The sequence below is a fragment of the Podarcis vaucheri genome, assembly GCF_965113315.1.
Source record: "Podarcis vaucheri genome assembly, chromosome: 16".
Lineage (NCBI taxonomy): Eukaryota > Metazoa > Chordata > Lepidosauria > Squamata > Lacertidae > Podarcis > Podarcis vaucheri.
The window spans coordinates 29,534,432-29,552,621 of record NC_138754.1 but is presented as its reverse complement, the minus strand read 5'-3'; the positions used below and the strand labels follow the sequence as shown (position 1 = coordinate 29,552,621).

The 18,190-nt window shown below is 49.5% G+C and overlaps 1 protein-coding gene across 2 annotated transcripts in view; it reads left to right on the top strand.

The window, feature by feature from the left end:
• SLC25A1 (solute carrier family 25 member 1) overlaps positions 1–14,797 on the top strand; it is a 56,908-nt gene extending 42,111 nt beyond the window's left edge. The window contains exons 5-10 of one of the 2 annotated variants that reach the window (XR_014214500.1): positions 1,464–1,548; positions 2,812–2,916; positions 7,357–7,472; positions 9,116–9,189; positions 10,765–13,989; positions 14,025–14,797. Coding sequence is in view for 1 of the 2 variants with exons in the window: in XM_082203412.1 (XP_082059538.1) it covers positions 1,464–1,548; positions 2,812–2,916; positions 7,357–7,472; positions 9,116–9,189; positions 10,765–10,879 (495 nt within the window). In the remaining variant the exon portion in view is untranslated. Of the gene's footprint in view, positions 1–1,463; positions 1,549–2,811; positions 2,917–7,356; positions 7,473–9,115; positions 9,190–10,764 lie in introns of both variants that reach the window. The other variant, XM_082203412.1, reaches the window with a different exon arrangement.
• Positions 14,798–18,190: the final 3,393 nt, after the last annotated feature.

Here is an 18,190-nt window from a genome sequence, read left to right as displayed (position 1 = left end):
TGACAACTGGAAAACACTGGCCTGCGAGTGCTCCAGTTGGAGAACAGCCTTTACCAAAGGTGTTATGGGCTTTGAAGACGCTCGAACTCAGGATGAAAGGGAGAAACGTGCTAAGAGGAAGGCACGCTTGGCAAACCCTCACCGTGATCAACTCCCGCCCAGAAACCTCTGTCCCCACTGTGATAGGATGTGTGGATCCAGAATTGGCCTCCACAGTCACTTAAGGACTCACTGTTAAGACCGTGTTTATGGAAGACAATCTTACTCAGCTACGAGTGATCGCCAAGGAAAAGATTGCTCTCTAGGGATTCTGACACTCCCATCTCCTGCCTGGGGGCAGGTTTATTGGGTTGTTTTAGTGTTTTAGTTTTTATTATGTATTTTGTGTTCCTATATTGTGATTTTATGTTGTAACCGCCCTGAGACCTGAGGGTATAGGAAGGTATACAAATTTAATTGATGAAGAAGAAGAAGAAGAAGAAGAAGAAGACCTGAAGATAGAATCTGAGAGATTAATGAGCTAAAAAATTCCTTGCTGGGTCAGGCCGCAGATGCCCATCTTAGTCCATTATCCTGTTCTCCCAGTGGCTAACTAGATGCCATGGGAAGCCCACAACCTAGCATGCTGCCTTCTGCTGAGTCAGACCATTGGTCTAATATACCGCAGTATTGTCTACACTGACTGGCAGCAGCAGGTCTCCAGGATTTCAGGCAGGGGTCTTTCTTAGCCCCAGCTGGAGATGCCAGGGACTGGATCCTGGGATCTTCTGCGTGCAAGACGGATGTTCCAACACCGAGCTATGTCCCTTCCCTATTTAAAACACACGCTCTCTTGCACACACATCCTCACACACTGTTTAAGCTGCTGCACACAAACACAGACATGCCGAATGAATGACCTGTGTGGGAAAGGGCAGCACAGCAACCTTCTGAAGATGTGCAGTTGCAGCAAAATAAATGCTTTTTCACGGGGCGGTTTCCCGTACGGCTCCCAAAAGGGGGGAAAGATGCATGAATCTTTTGTGAAGCTGCACATCAGGTTGAGCATCAGGGACTTCCTAACATCGGAACCCACCTTGTGGTGAACAGCAAACATTACAAGGGCATTTCTCATCCATCTCCCCCCCTCTTTTGGGTCTGCCTGTCTTTGTTATCTGGGCTTGGGAGAAAGAAGCTCATCTTCCTGATGCGAATTGCCACAAAGAAAGAGAAACGGGAGCTTGCTGCCTTTAGACTAGAGTGCATGTGAAAAGTTGTGGAGGTTAAAACAGCATCATCACCATTAACGAACTACAGTTCTCAGGGAGTTTTTCCACCACCACTTATGTGCTATTATTGTGTGAGTGATGGGCTATAGAATGCAGCTGCCCCTTTCGAAAACAACCCAGTCTAGAAGAGGCTGAGTGAGTTTAAAAATCTCTCTTGACTTGCCAGTAAGTGACCTGGTGGCTGTTCCTCCACAGGTGAAGTTCATCCACGATCAGTGCTCTCCACAGCCAAAATATCGAGGTTTCTTCCATGGGGTGCGAGAGATCATTCGGCAACAAGGTGAGACCTGGTGTTTGTTAGCAGGGAGACGTCCTTGCAAGGAGAACTTGGGGGGTTTGCAAAATTGGGAATGAGAAAGCAGCTGTCTGCTTTCAAATCGCAAGTAAATGAAGCTTCAGATCTCTCAGTTTGGGGTCTCTTGAATGTTCTTTTGCTTAAATCAGGGGAATCTGTGATCCTCCAGATCTTGTTGCTACTTCTGGTCCAATGGCCATAAAATGAAGGGGAACAATTAAGAGCCAATATGACTTAATGATTAGGGTGCTGGACTAGGACCTAGGAGACCTGGGTTCAATTTCCTACCCTATGCAATTCAGGAATCTTGCCCATAACCACTGCTAGGTGGCCTTGAATCACCCACCTTCTGGCTAACAGTCAGGCACACTGATCCATTGCATCTGCAACTGGCTGCCCACCCACCGCCAAGCCCAGGGTCAAGGTTCTTGTATTCTTTTACAAAGCCCTAAATGCGGGTGGCGCTGTGGGTTAAACCACTGAGCCTAAGGCTTGCCGATCAGAAGGTCGGCGGTTCGAATCCCTGCGACGGGGTGAGCTCCCGTTGCTCGGTCCCTGCTCCTGCCAACCTAGCAGTTCGAAAGCACGTCAAAGTGCAAGTAGAAAAATAGGAACCGCTCCGGCGGGAAGATAAACAGCGTTTCCGTGCGCTGCTCTGGCGCCAGAAGCGGCTTAGTCATGCTGGCCACATGACCCGGAAGCTGTACGCCGGCTCCCTCGGCCAATAAAGCGAGATGAGCGCCGCAACCCCAGAGTCAGCCATGACTGGACCTAATGGTCAGGGCTCTCTTTACCTTAAACAACTACAGTCCCTGGGTACCTCAGCGGCCACCTGAACTCATATGTGTCAAGTCACTGTGATATCACCTGCTGGAGCCTTCTTGATCATTCTGCAAGTTGGCGAGGCTTATTTGACAAGAACACAGAACTGAGGCTTTCGTGTCGTGAGCCCAGCCTTATGGGAACACTCTTGCCAATAGAGACTCAGCAGGCACCTTCTGTTTCAGCATTTAAACGCCTGCAGAAATCTTTTCTATTCCGTCGGGCTTATGCAAGTAATGAAGAATAACATCTCTTTCCACAACAGTTGGCTGATTCTTGATTTTAATTTTTCATAGGACTTTTATGTACAGTTGTTGCGAACGGCTCTGGTATTTTCTTTACGAGTCAGTGACTTATAAATATTTTCATAAACAAACAACAGTTGCCTTATTCTCCCTCTTGATCTTCTTTTTCTTTTTGCTGCAGGCCTCAAGGGAACTTACCAAGGTTTAACAGCGACTGTCCTGAAACAGGGATCCAACCAGGCTATTCGCTTTTTCGTCATGACAGCCCTCAGGAATTGGTACAAAGGTATTTGGAAACCACCTTTTCGGATATCATCTTTCTTCTTCTGGGCAGTAATCTGAATGGTGTCCCAGATCTTTTTCCTGCTTGGCGGGGTTGGACTCGATGGCCCTTGTGGTCTCTTCCAACTCTATGATTCTATGATCTTCTAGGCTTTTGCTATGGCAAAAAGAATAATATCCAAGCGGACACCTGGGTTTTCCCAGCATGCACTGGTGCCAGTCACCAGCTTCTGTCCCACGTATCTGGAGTAGGGCTGGAGAATATTTTTCAGCTTGAGGGCCACATTCCCTGCTCTGCAGCTTTTCAGAGGCCGCATGCCAGCAGTGGGCCAGAGGCGTAACCATGCTGAACAACCAATGTGAATGTTCACCTTTGTATAGTGGACTAGTTTCTACGCACCCACTTCTTGAGCCTCCATCCAGACAAGCAAGAGGCATGAGCAGGGTTCAAGGACCACATCCCAGCAAGGCAGAAACATTCAATTTGATGTTTTTATATGCTGCTTGCCACTTAGAGAACAGCGTTTTGTCTTTTATTTATTTTTTTTTTTTTAGGAGTTTAAACATTTTAGGTCATATGTACACGTATAACAGTAAAATAGCAGTATGTCAACAGTATCAACATAAACCAGACATGTTGGAGATGGTAGACAACATGCTGGAACAGAGAGCAGTGTTAGTGGGTGGCTTTATATATAAAATAGATAAAGGTAAAGGGACCCCTGACCATTAGGTCCAGTCATGGCCGACTCTGGGGTTGCGGCACTCATCTCGCTTTATTGGCCAAGGGAGCCGGTGTACAGCTTCCAGGTCATGTGGCCAGCATGACTAAGCCGCTTCTGGCGAACCAGAGCAGCGCACGGAAACGCCGTTTACCTTCCCACCGGAGCGGTACCTATTTATCTACTTGCACTTGATGTGCTTTCGAATTGCAAGGATGGCAGGAGCAGGGACCGAGCAACGGGAGCTCACCCCGTCACGGGGATTCGAACAGCCGACCTACTAATCGGCAAGGCCTAAGCTCTGTGGTTTAACCCACAGCGCCAACCGCATCCCTTCATATATAAAATAAAGGTAAAGGTACCCCTGCCCGAATGGGCCAGTCTTGCCAGACTCTAGGGTTGTGCGCCCATCTCACTCAAGAGGCCGTGGGCCAGCGCTGTCCGAAGACACTTCCGGGTCACGTGGCCAGCGTGACATCGCTGCTCTGGCGAGCCAGAGCCGCACACGGAAACGCCATTTACCTTCCCGCTGGTAAGCGGTCCCTATTTATCTACTTGCACCCGGAGGTGCTTTCGAACTGCTAGGTTGGCAGGCGCTGGGACCGAGCAGCGGGAGCGCACCCCGCCGCGGGGATTCGAACTGCCGACCTTTCGATCGGCAAGCCCTAGGCGCTGAGGCTTTAACCCACAGCGCCACCCGCGTCCCTCATATATAAAATAATAGCATGTAAATAACATACTGTTCTTTGCAGCTGAGCCACTAAGGGGCGCTATTCACCCAGCTTCCTGTTCAGTGTTGCAGAGCTGAGTGGCAAGCACAAGACCCAAACAAATTATGCCCACCTATTCATTTTTTCCTGTATTTTTAAATCCACCTTTGGAGAAAGTGCTATTCTAAAAATAAAATAGATTCCCTTAACTCAGGAGTGGTGGTGGTGGGGAAGACACCCCACATTTAATGAAAAGCATGTCTTTAGATCCAGATAAACTCCGTGCTTCTCCCCTGCTCTTGAGTCGCTTGAGTGTTCTCTACCTTTAAACAAAAAACAAAAAAACCTGCAGTTTCCTATAGATACAGTAGCTTGGTTGGTTAGAGTGTGGTACCAATAACAGGCTGCCAATTAGTTTTCAGGATTCAGTGCTGGTTTTGACCTATCGAGACTTTGGTGACTCCCAATACCTCAAAATTGCCTCTCCCCACGTGAATCAGATCAGAAACTGAGTCCATCATCAGAGGCCCTTCTTTCGCTCTCTGTGAAGGAAGTGCCAAAGGTGGCAGCAGTAGAAGAAGAAGGGGCCTTTTCAGTGTTGGCTCCCTGCTCTGCAGGGAAGCACATCTGGCACCAGTGTTGTGTCATTTTAGGTGCCAGGTGAAAACATCCTTGTTTACCCAGGCATACGGTTTTTAATTGGGGGATAGGTTGATATATCGGTGGCCTTTGTTGTGCTTATCTGTTAAGTAAGGTGGCTGGGACTTGTTCCTTTGCAAAAGGTTCTCAGATCAGTGTTTTCGTTTTTAGTTTGTTGCTGGTTTGAATGTCTTTGTTTTATTTTTACTGTGTAAGTCGCTTTGAGGTGCTTAAGTGCAATATTGCAACTAACAAAGTCTATTTACCGTATTTTTTGCTCTATAAGACGCACCTTTCCCCTCCTAAAAAGTAAGGGGAAATGTGTGTGTCAGGGAACTGACATCGGAGCCAGAGGCGGAGGGAAGGCTCCCAAATGAGGCTGGAGAAGGGCCCAGCAGGGAGAGAGGCAGCTCATCAGCTGGGGAAGGAAATCAGCGTAACACCAGGGATGAAGGGGGGCAGATGGGGGAATCGGCGAGAGGGCTCCAGGACTCTTCGCCGGAGACCAGAGAGGAGAGCACGGGTCCTCCGCTACCCACACCCTCCCTGCGCAGAAGACTTCCGCACAGCGAGAGTAGGAGGAGACTTGGCGTCAAACAGCTTTTATGCTGGAAAAGGTTTAAGAAACGCCCACTGACGGATTCTGCTAGCGACTGAACAGCCACGAAGTGTAGGGCTGTCCAGACAGAAAAGGTTTAACAAGGCAACACAGCCAGGAGTGGCACCAACTTGCGCACGAGTAACCCCCACGTTTATGACAGTGTGTGTGTCTGATGGAGCGAATGCAGGCGGGAGGCTCTGTCAGCGCTCCCTTTAAAGAGCTGCATTGAGCATGTGTGCAGCTCTTGGGGGCTTTCCCCCATGAAGGCTCCCCTTGCCTGGGAGAGGTTGCACGCGGTAAAGAGGAAGCCAGGACAGCGAGTGGGATCCCGCTGGCTGTTCCAGTTTCTGGCTTAGCCACGCGAAGCCTCTGCAGGGGAGTGGGGAGCCTGCATCCCGCTGGCCTGTGGAGGCTTCGTGCGGCTATCCCTGGCTTTTGCGGGAGGTGGGGGAAGGGACAGAGCGTGCGGCTCTGTTCCTTCCCCCACCTCCCAGAAAAGCCCCCAAGAGCCGCGCTCCCTTTAAAGAGCACGTGGCTCTTGCAGGAGGAAAGCCAGTAGGCTTGCTTTCGCTGAAGCCAGGAGGGCAAGAGGGATCGGTGCGCACCGATCCCGCTTGCTCTCTCCTGGCTTCAGGGGCAGCCCCGCAAAGCCTCCTGAGTGAAGATGGAGGAGCGCTCCCTCTTAGCTCAGGATGCTCAGGATTCCTTTCTTATTTCTTGTTTTCCTCCCCTAAAAACTAGGTGCATCCAAAAAAAAAAAAAAAAAACAAACCCCAAAAAAACTACAAAAATGAGAAATTACAAAACAAAACACATAGCGGTACACAATAAAAAACAGTTAACAGAATAAAAGAAAAAAAAGAAAAAAAAGAAAAAAACCAAAAAACACAACAGAAAAGATTAGTATTTTCAAATCTTAAATTTCCTTCACTAGTTTCTTGACCTCCTCACACCTCCCTTTTTGTATTCCAGTTCAGATACTTAGTTCAGCAAATCCTTACCCTCTATCATTTATCCTTACTCAACATCTTAACCTATAATAAATATATATTTTCCACCATTGTCAATCCATATTTACATTTTCTTATTGATCTTTTAACCAACACCACTTGTTTTCATTCCAACGTCCCTTTAACACTCATTAATTTTACAGTATTTCTGTAGATAGTCTTTAAATTTTTTCCATTCTTCTTCCACCGCCTCTTCTCCCTGGTCTCAGATTCTGCCGGTCATTTCTGCCAATTCCATGATCACCTATGTACTCTATGTTTAAATTTTGAAGTTTTTGATTGTTTATGAAACTTTAATAAATATTATAATAAAAAAAATAAAAACTAGGTGCATCCAATCGTCTGGTGCGTCTAATAGAGCGAAAAATATGGTATTTGTTATTTATTATTAGTATTATCAACATTATCATCGTCATGAGAGGCAGGGTGTTGTAGTGGTTAGAGTGTCAGGCTAGGACCTGGGGGACCAGGGTTCGAATCCCCACTGGGCTACGAAGCTCCCTGGTTGACCTCGGGCCCATCACTCACTCTTAGCCTAAACTACCTCGCAGGTTGTTGTGGGAATTAAATAAGGATTGGGAGAGCCACCTTGAGCTCCCTGGGGAAAAAGGTGGGAGATAAATGTAAACAACAACAACAACATGCACTTTTTACATTCAAGCCAGATTTCCATTTCAGAGTGAGTTGACTCCTGGCACCTTTGTTTTCTGTTCTGTTTCCTCTCACGCCTCCTCCTCATCTTCCTTCCCCTTCCCCTTCTAGGAGATAATCCAAATAAAGCCATCAACCCGCTTGTCACTGGGTTGTTTGGGGCGATCGCCGGTGCAGCCAGCGTCTTTGGCAACACGCCACTGGATGTCGTGAAGACCAGGATGCAGGTATGCCCAAATCTCTAAACTTCTCTTCAAGGGAAACCTGTAGGTCAGATTCACTCTGGGAGCCAGTGTGGTGTAGTGGCTAAGAGCGGTAGTCTCGTAATCTGATGAACTGGGTTCGCGTCTCCGCTCCTCCACATGCAGCTGCTGGGTGACCTTGGGCCAGTCACACTTCTCTGAAGTCTCTCAGCCCCACTCACCTCACAGAGTGTTTGTTGTGGGGGAGGAAGGGAAAGGAGAATGTTAGCCGCTTTGAGACTCCTTAGGGTACTGATAAAGCGGGATATCAAATCCAAACTCTTCTTCTTCTTCTTCCAACTGGGCCATAGTAATAGTGCCACTGTATTCTGCTCTAGTCAGACCTCACCTGGAGTACTGTGTCCAGTCCTGGCACCACAATTCAAGAAGGACACTGACAAACTGGAACGTGTCCAGAGGAGGGCAACCAAAATGGTCAAAGGCCTGGAAACAATGCCTTATGAGGAACGGCTAAGGGAGCTGGGCATGTTTAGCCTGGAGAAGAGGAGATTAAGGGGTGATATGATAGCCATGTTCAAATATATAAAAGGATGTCACATAGAGGAGGGAGAAAGGTTGTTTTCTGCTGCTCCAGAGAAGCGGACACGGAGCAATGGATCCAAAATACAAGAAAGAAGATTCCACCTAAACATTAGGAAGAACTTCCTGACAGTAAGAGCTGTTTGACAGTGGAATTTGCTGCCAAGGAGTGTGGTGGAGTCTCCTATTTTGGAGGTCTTTAAGCAGAGGCTTGACAACCATATGTCAGGAGTGCTCTGATGGTGTTTCCTGCTTGGCAGGGGGTTGGACTCGATGGCCCTTGTGGTCTCTTCCAACTCTATGATTCTATGATTCTATATTTGAATGGTGGGCATGGCCAGAGGCAAAGAGAGTGGGAGTTAAAAAATGCATTATACCTGCACTCCTTTATATAAATGTGAGTGGGAATGGCACACGTGAAAGGGAAAGCCCAATCGTAGGAGTGTGGCAGGGTGGACCAAAAGGATTGACAGGTGACGTCAGGTGGTGGCCCATGTGGGTGGAGTTTGCTAGAAATGAAGGGGCTGGAGGGGCAGATTAAGCCCAGGAACCAGAGGTTCCCCACCAGGTAATTAATCCCTATATATGCCTGATCTTTCTGCGTATTCTGACCTTTCATACTGCATCACGGTATGGTACGCTGGTTTGACATCAACTGATAGGAAGTGCCTACAGAGGGTGATGAATACAGCACAAGATACTATGGGCTGTCCCGTGAATCCGCTGGATGAAATAGCTGAAGAACGTTGTCACAGGAGAGTGAGGGAAATTATCAGGGATGATTCACACCCTGGCCGGCACTTTCTTGATCTCCTGCCCTCAGGCAGAAGATTTAGAAGCATGATTAGTCGCACCAACAGGGTAAAGAATAGCTTCTATCCGTGGGCTGTTAGGCTGCTGAATGAAAATATAACAACAGGGCAACTGACTTTCGGGTTTGGTGGGTGTGCATCAGTAAACGAGGGGAATTAAGACTAAGAGAGCTGAGTGGGGCGTGCTCATGTAATCTCACTGTATACAAATTGTAGAAGTGACAATAAAGTATTTCAATTCAATCTCTCTCTCCCCCTGCCAATCTTCTTATACAGGGCCTGGAGTCTCACAAGTACAAGAGCACTTGGGACTGTGCCTATCAGATCATGAAATATGAAGGACCTCTTGCGTGAGTGTCTCTTGGCTTTATATTTATCTAATTATTTAGAGCATTTGTGCTCCACTCTTCAGCCCAAAAGCCTCCCAGCATGGCTTGCCTATTCAGTGGTACCTCAGGTTAAGTACTTAATTCATTCCGGAGGTCTGTTCTTAACCTGAAACTGTTCTTAACCTGAAGCACCACTTTAGCTAATGGGGCCTCCCGCTGCTGCCACGCTGCCAGAGCACGATTTCTGTTCTCATCCTGAAGCAAAGTTCTTAACCTGAAGCACTATTTCTGGGTTAGCGGAGTCTGTAACCTGAAGCGTATGTAACCTGAAGCGTATGTAACCCAAGGTACCACTGTAGAGGCAACTCCCCATTTATGTGTGTTCAAGTGACTGTGTGGATCGCTGTGAACCCGGAAGTGGCACTTTTAAAGGGGTGGAAAGCCCCCCCCAAAAAAGAGCACATAAACGGCAAGAACGGTTACAAAAACTGCATCTAGCAATCCCACGAGAGCTTCGCATGTGCAATCCCAGGAGCCTTTGAGGCCTGTGGAGAGTTGGAGCTTGATCAAGGAGGTTTGGAGGGAGTCCGTAAAGCGCTTCAGAACGTAACCCCTGTGTAAATGGGAAGTTGCCTATACTCAAGTAAAACAAGACCGTCCCTTGCCCACAGACGTACCATCTAAAAGACATGATACACAAGGAAAAACAGGCAGGGAGGGAAGAGGGGCAGAGTGGTACATGCTCTGGTTATCTCCTGCTTGGGCTACTGCCATGCACTCCACATGGGGCTACCTTTGAAGGTGACCCGGAAACTACAACTAATCCAGAATGTAGCAGCTTGACTGGTGACTGGGAGTGGCCGCCGAGACTACGTAACACCGGTCCTGAAAGACCTACATTGGCACCCAGTACGTTTCTGGGCACAATTCAAAATATTGGTACTGAGCTTTAAAGCCCTAAACGGCCTTGGCCCAGTATACCTGAAGGAGCATCTCCACCCCCATCGTTCAGCCCAGACACTGAGGTCCAGCTCCGAGCGCCTTCTGGCGGTTCCCTCACGGTGAGGTTACAGGGAACCAGGCAGAGGGCCTTCTGGGTGGTGGTGCCCGCCCTGTGGAACGTCCTCCCATCAGATGTCAAGGAAATAAACAACTCCCCGACTTTTAGAAGACATCTGAAGGCAGCCCTGTTTAGGGAAGTTCTTAATGTGTGATGTTTTATCGTGTTTTTAATATTCTGTGGGGAGCCGCCCAGAGTGGCTGGGTATAAATTATTATTATCATCAAGTCAATTGTTCTTGTAATGGCCAGCTGGTGCAGTCCAGGGTTAGGGAGTTCCTGATGGAGCTGGTCTTCCACAGCAGAGCTGTTGGAGTGAACCCTTCCCCCCCCCATCTCTCCCATTGACGCCATCTGACGCTCTGCTCTCTGGTGACAGTTGAAGGAAAGGAGGCCCAAGCTGCCTTGCTTGTTTCTCGGACAAACGGCTCTAACCGCTATACCAGACTGTCTCTTGGTTGGCTCGCCTCTTCCCAAAGCTTGCTCGGATTCTCTGAAATGCCCCTTTCTCACCCTACTCCGTCCATTCCTCTGCAGGTTTTACAAGGGCACTATCCCCCGCCTGGGCCGGGTCTGCTTAGACGTGGCCATTGTGTTCATCATCTACGACGAAGTGGTCAAGGTACTCAACAAGGTGTGGAAAACGGACTGAGCGCCCGCCGAGGGCGGCACCACCTCCTCCCCACCCGCCAGGCAACTGCGGGGAGGGGAGGGGAAGGCAGGACCCACCACAGACGGGGGAGGCCTACCCACAACTCACTCCCCCCCCCGCCCACCCGGCAAGTTAGTGCCAGCATTCCAGGGCTCCTTCAGCTCCACAGGTGGGATGTGGATACGGATCACGCCCGCGACCCGCTGCCTTCATATCAAGCTCAATGACACGTTTTATTTATATCCGAATGAACTGTGGCCGTGTTGCTAGTTGTTGTTTTTTTAATTACTGATGGTATGATAATGTGACCAGATTGGATGAGGGAACAGAGACAGGATGGTTTTGTGCTACATCTCCAGCTGCTAAAGTTGGGGGGACGGGGTGAATGGGCGAGTTCGACTGGTGCCCGTCAGAAAGAGAAAGGGAACTTTCTCCCCCCACCCCTGTCCCCTGCACTGACCCCAACATCTGCTAGAATAAAAGTTCAAGAAGCTTTTTCCCCATTTAGAAACAAACACACACATGAATTTACAGGTTCCCAATCGCTGGTCTAGATCAGTGTTTCCCAAACTTAGGTCTCCAGCTGTTTTTTGGACTACGGCTCCCATCACCCCGAGCTAGCAGCACCAATAGTCAGGGATGATGGGAATTGTAGTCCAAAACCAGCTAGAGACCCAAGGTTGGGAAACCCTGGTCTAGAGCAAGGATGGCCTTCCAGATCTTGTGGCAGTACAGCCCTTCAAATAGTGATGTACTCCAAGTCCCATCATCCCTGCCCGTTGGCCATGGTGGCTCTGGCTGATGGGACTTGGAGTCCAATGACTTCTGGGGTGCCTCTGCTGGCTTTCTGAGAAGCTGGCGTTGAAACATGAGCTAAGAAGAAGTCCCTGGTTGTTTACCAGAAGGCGACTGCCAGCGCATTGAGCTCTGGCTTACCAGCCAAAGAAGATCTTGTGAATTGTTGACCAACGGTGCCAACTCAGAAAGCTTGCAGAGGTAGGGAAAGGATGTCAGACATCTGGGTGTTCGCCAGTCTTTCATACGCCCCTTCCCCCAGTTGCTGCCAGCAGAGAAGAAAGCCTTGGAGGTCATGGCACAAATGGACACCCCGCAAAAAATACTTGAGTACATTCCATGAGTCCTGCTCCAATAGTATTCTCTCGCCAGCTAGCTTTTAGTATTGCCAAACGCGGGGGTCCCTAGAAAAGGTGTTGCTGGACAACAAGTCCTATCGTCCCTGCCCCTTGGACCATCCTAGCTGGGGCTGATGGGAGTTAGGAACCCAGCAGCAGCTGAAGGTCCTTTGATTCCGCCTCTGTGCTCTCTTTGAATGACGTAGAGAAGGAATTGCCACCTCTGCAGGCTCCAAAGCACAGTAGCCTCAGCCGTGGAAGTTGGTCCATTTTGGTGAATGGGGCATTGCCCCATCAACCTCAGCTTGCCCCCGCCCCATCACCACCTGCCTTCTTACAACCAGACAACGGTGGCGACCCTGCCTGTCAACTTTAGTCTCTGTGTCGTCCTTGTAGGACGCAAGCAGGCAGATTAGAATTCGCTGCCTGGACTCCATGCCCTTCTGCCCTGCCAGTCCCAATGGGTATCAGCCACCCCTGGCCCCAGGAGGGCCTGGTTCTCCCAGCACCCCATAGAAATGGGGCAGCGGTGGCGGGGCTGCTATGGTGGTGAGGCAGTGGGTGATGGGAGGGCAGTCTGTACTGGGTGCCTTGGCAGTGGCCTGCCACTGCTGACTCCTAACACCAGCCCTGGGTGGGGATGACATTCGCCCTTCCCCATCCTATGCTCATGCTTTCTATGCTTCCCCCCCCCGCTAAAGTCCGCAGCCCAAAGATATGTTGCGATGGGTGTTTTTCTTACCCTTGCGAATAAAAGCTTCTTTTGAACCAAAGTTGGGGGACCCACTCCCCTGACCTCCACAAATGTTTCTGCTGAGTCAGGAGAGTCGAATTAATTCCCACACGTACACCCAGCCCGTAATATTAACTCATTCCATAGAATTCACTTGTTTACATGGGGGGGGGGGAGGGAAAGAGGGATATGATAAACAGAAGCGATAGCCCCTTTCTAGAACCTGTTTCTTGTGTCCCAGGTGGAAAAGGGACTCGCCAGCTAAACAGAGAACTGGTCAGAAGGACTTACCTGCCCTCTCTCTGGCGCTGCTGGGGCTTACCCAGAAGGTGGGTGAGGTTGGTGCAAACACGTCTGCAGGAGCACAGGACTGGTTCTGCTGGTGTGTTTGCGCTGCTGCAGCCTCGCCCCCTGCCGCTTGCCGTAAGCTGCAGTGACACTGATGTTAGGAGTCAAGGGGAGCAGTACCACCCCTCTGCTGTCTGGTGCTCCTTTTCAGATTCTCTTTTCTCCTCCCTCTCTCCTTGGAAGTTTCCTTCCTTTTTCCTCCTTTTGAAGACCCTGATGACTCGCTGGAGAAACTTGTAGGCTTAGCAGACACTACTCTGGCTCACTCGTGCTTTTTTCTGTACTAGGAAGGGACCTTTCCCCAGGTGCCAAGGAAACTCGCCAACGATTCCGTTACAGATCTGTGCCAAATTTTGTGCGTCTCTCGTCCTTTTTCAGTACACGTGGGGGCCTTTCCCTCCCCCCCTTTTGCTCCAGTCTTTGCTAGCTATTGTACTGTGGACTAACTAAATGCAGCCAGCTGTTGATAGGGGAAGCGGTTAGTGCAGGGACCGTCAGTGTGCTGCCCTCTGGATGGGGTATACTACATTTCCCATCACCCTTGACCGTTGGCACTGCTGGCTGGGTCTGATGGGAGCTGCAGTTGAAGGCAGCCGGAGGGCACCTTCAGGGTTTGAGAACAAATCCCGGGCAGATCTGTTTCCCTACCACCACATATTTTAAGGTGCAGTCCAGTTGCAAAACTAATAAAACGATAAGCCTGCTCCGAAGAAGCTGTGGGCTGCAGCCGCACCACTACGTGAAACCCTTTGAATGAGAATTAAGTTTCATCTGTCCAAACACACCTTTATGAGCATATTGGATGCAAGTGATAGAACACGGGGTGGAGAGACCTGTAGACCTCAGATATTGCTATACAGTGGTACCTTGGTTTACGACCATAATCCGTTCCAGAGGTCCGTTCGTAAACCAAAACAGGTCGTAACGCAAGGCGTGCTTTCGCCAATGGGGCCTCCCAAAAAATTTCTCCGTAATCCCCCCAAAATTGTTCGCAATCCAAAAAAGTTCGCAAACCAGGACACACGCTTCCTGCTTTGACGTGTTCGTAATCCAAAACGTACGCAAACCAGACTGTTCGCAAACCAAGGTACCACTGTACTAGAATTCCCATCATCCCTGACTGCGGGTGATGGCAGCTGTAGTCCAGCAACATCTGGAGAATTTACAGGTTCCTCATCCTTACAGTAGACTTTACTTGCTGCATAATTTCAGTTTCACAGAAATGGGGATCCTGGCTGTGTCCCTGCCCGTATTTCCACACATGTTCACCCCAACCGTTTATGGAGGTGTGCTGTTGTAGCCAGCTCCACTTCCTATGGCAGGGATGGAGAACCTTTGGCCTTCCAGGTATTGGTGAACTTCAGCCCCAGCAAGCATGGCCAATGGCCAGGGATGATAGGAGTTGTAGCCAACCAACACCTGGACTCTTAACTGTCCTACAGGCTTGGATAACAGGTGTCCAGGCTATGTTTTTGTGCTGACCATGTGGCAAGCAAAGGAAGGTGATGCATTGGGATGGGATTTTGTTGCTTGTGAGGGTGCGTGGTTTTTTTATTTACACAGACCGAGGATTTCTGAATTGAATGTTTTTTTTTGTTTTTATTTTAATTCACTGTCTGCACCGGCAGCCTGATACTAGAATGGTTTTGGAACTTCTCAGCCCTGCGGCGAGGACGCCAACCAATAAAGCCAAAGTTGCCTGTTTTAGTGAGTCGCTTGGCCGTTTGTGTTTCACTTGGAAGGGCGCTGCAACTGCCCCCTCTCTCTGTCTCGCAGGGGGAATTCCTGCTCCTCTAGCAGGCAATGAGTAGGTAAAGGGTAAAGGGACCCCTGACCATTAGGTCCAGTCGTGGTCGACTCTGGGGTTGCGACGCTCATCTCACTTTACTGGCCGAGGGAGCCGGCGTACAGCTTCCGGGTCATGTGGCCGGCATGACGAAGCCGCTTCTGGCGAACCAGAGCAGCGCACAGAAACGCCATTTACCTTCCCGCCAGAGCGGTACCTTTTTATCTACTTGCACTTTGACGTGCTTTTGAACTGCTAGGTTAGCAGGAGCAGGGACCGAGCAATGGGAGCTCACCCCGTCGCGGGGATTCGAACCGCCGACCTTCTGATCGGCAAGTCCTAGGCTCTGTGGTTTAACCCACAGTGCCACCTGCGTCCCGGGCAATGAATGCCTGCACCTCAATGCTTGCACATGCACACAAACATAAGAGGCTGCAGGATCAGGCCCATGGCCCTTCTAGTCCATCATCACAGTGGTCCGGATGCCTTTGGGAAACCCAGGGCCCAAGCATAAGAAACCTCTTCCTTCTGGTATTCAGAAGCATCCCTGTCTCCGACTGTGAAAGGCAGAGCAAAGCCACTGTGACTACTAAGACTGGACAGTAATCTAGTTTTCAGCATTGCGATATATCACCAACATCACCAGCTAAGCATTGCGAGATACCGATATATCACGATGTCTGAAACAAGGATGGAGCTGGTTTCCAACTCTGTGATGTATCACCAGCTAAACATCTCCTGCTCCACATTGTGATATACTTACTGGCAGATCACAGTGTGAAATAAGGATGGAGCTATGTAGAGGCATTCCCCACATTGTGATTTTTGCATAGCACACACACACACACACACCATGATTTGCAATACATTGCCAGGTCAAAAATTATGAAACCAATATCATGAGATGGACTTGAAACCGGTTTTGGATGATATATTGCCCAGCCCTAACACACATTAAGGTCAGAAGAACTTTGCCGGCGATCAGGCCAAAGGCCCATTGACACCAACATCCTGTTCTTACCTTTGACCAACTAGCTGCCTCGAAGAAGCCAACAGGTGGGACATGGGTGCAAGAGCGCTCTCTCCTAACCACTGTTTCTTGGCAGCTCTTAAGAGCGCTCTTGACTTTTGTTTGCTTCTGGGAGATGTAGGAATGTGTTGTGCTCCACAAAGTACAGTGGCACCTTGGTTCTCGAACTCAGTCTGTTCTGGAACTCCGTTCGAATTCCAAAACGTTCGAAAGCCAGTTGGCTGATTGACCCCAGAAACAATGCCGACAGCTGAAACAGACGTTTGGCTTCCGAGAAATGTTCACAAATGGGAACACTTGCTTCTGGGTTTGCGGCGTTCAGGAGCTGATTTGTTCGACAACCAAGCCATTTGGGAACCAAGGTACCTGTCAGGGAACTGACATCGGAGCTAGAGGCGGAGGGAAGGCTCTCAAATGATGCTGGAGAAGGGCCCAGCAGGGAGAGAGGCAGCTCAACAGGTGGGGAAGCAAATCAGCGCAACACCAGGGATATAGAGGGGCTGATGGGGGAATCGGCGAGAGGGCTCCAGGACTCTTCACCGGACACCAGCGGGGAGAGCACGGGTCCTCCGCTACCCACGCCCACCCTGCGCAGAAGACTTCCGCGCAGGGAGAGTAGGAGGAGACTGGGTGTCAAGAAATGCCCACTGACGGATTCTGCTAGCGACTGAGGCAGCCACGAATTGAAGGGCTGTCCAGACAGAAAGGCTTAACAAGGCAACATAGCCAGGAGAGGCGGCAACGTACGCACGAGCAACCCCATACCCATTACAGTACCATTGTATCTTCAGTCCAAAGAGCCTCTCACCAGAACGCTCGCCACTGAGGGCAGGGCTGCACTGTCCAGCCAAGCCCATAGAATCAGTCTAGGCCTAAATTTGATCTAGGAGGCAAGGTCAGGCAGGCACCCCCAGTCAGTATCACAAAGGGTTCATCCAGCAAGGAGAGGACACCAAGACTTGCACGCTAAAGAACAAGGAACCAGAAGCCTCTGATGTTCCCAGCCACTGAAACACTCAAACGCTCGGCCACATTTACAGCATACCACTTAAAAAGTCATGGCTTCCTCCAAATAAATCTGGGAGCTGTGGTTTATTGAGGGTGCTGAGAGTTGTTAAAAGACCTCCTCCTAGTCCCAGGGCTACAATTCCCAGAGTTCCCTGGGAAGAAGGATCAATCATTAAGTCACTCTGCAAATTGTAGCTCTCTTGGGGAACAGGGGTCTCCTAACAACTCTCAGCACCTTGGCTACACCACAGCTCTCAGAATTCTTTGGGGGAAGCCATGACAGTTTAGAGTGGTATAAGGGTAAAGGGGCCCCCTGACCATTAGGTCCAGTCGTGACCGACTCGGGTTGCAGCGCTCATCTCACTTTACTGGCCGAGGGAGCTGGCGTACAGCTTCCGGGTCATGTGCCCAGCATGACTAAGCCGCTTCTGGTGAACCAGAGCAGCGCACGGAAATGCCGTTTACCTTCCCGCCAGAGCGGTACCTATTTATCTACTTGCACTTTGATGTGCTTTCGAACTGCTAGGTTGGCAGGAGCAGGGACCGAGCAACAGGAGCTCACCCCATCACGGGATTTGAACCGCCAACCTTCTGATCGGCAAGTCCTAGGCTCTGTGGTTCAACCCACAGCGCCACCCGTGTCCCTTTAGAGTGGTATAGTAATGCTTTAAATGTTGTTGTTGTTTGTATGCCACCCATCTCTCTGGCTTGCCCAACCCATTCTAGGTGGCTCCCAACAGAGTATGAAAATTGCGATCAAACAATAAAAACTTCCCGAAACAGGCCTGCCTTCAGATGTCTTGCTCGGGGGTTGCATAAGTATGTGATTGAGACCAAAAGTGATAGATAGATCCACTCATCTCTAGAGAGGACACACTTTTTAAACACACAGAGAGAGAGAGAGAGGAGGAGGAGAAACCATTCAATCAATCCCTCTTCCCAGGGAATGAAAGTCGCGTTAAGATCAGACTTTTGTGATATGGAAAGTGACAGGGAACTGAAAAGGGTGGGATAATTCTAGCTTTGTTGCAGCATCATTATATTTCAATTTACCAGTCGCTTTTTTCTTTCCACGGCCACTCACAGTGACTTCCAAAAAAACAAAGCAAAACCCCCACATACATACATTAAAATTGAGACGATAATAACGCAACAGCACCGTAACTTCCCCGCAACCAAATTGGAAAGAATGCTAATTAATTACCCAACGTCACCTCATCTCCCTGCAAAGAAGAAGAGTCAATAAGCAGGTTGTCTGGAATATGCATATATA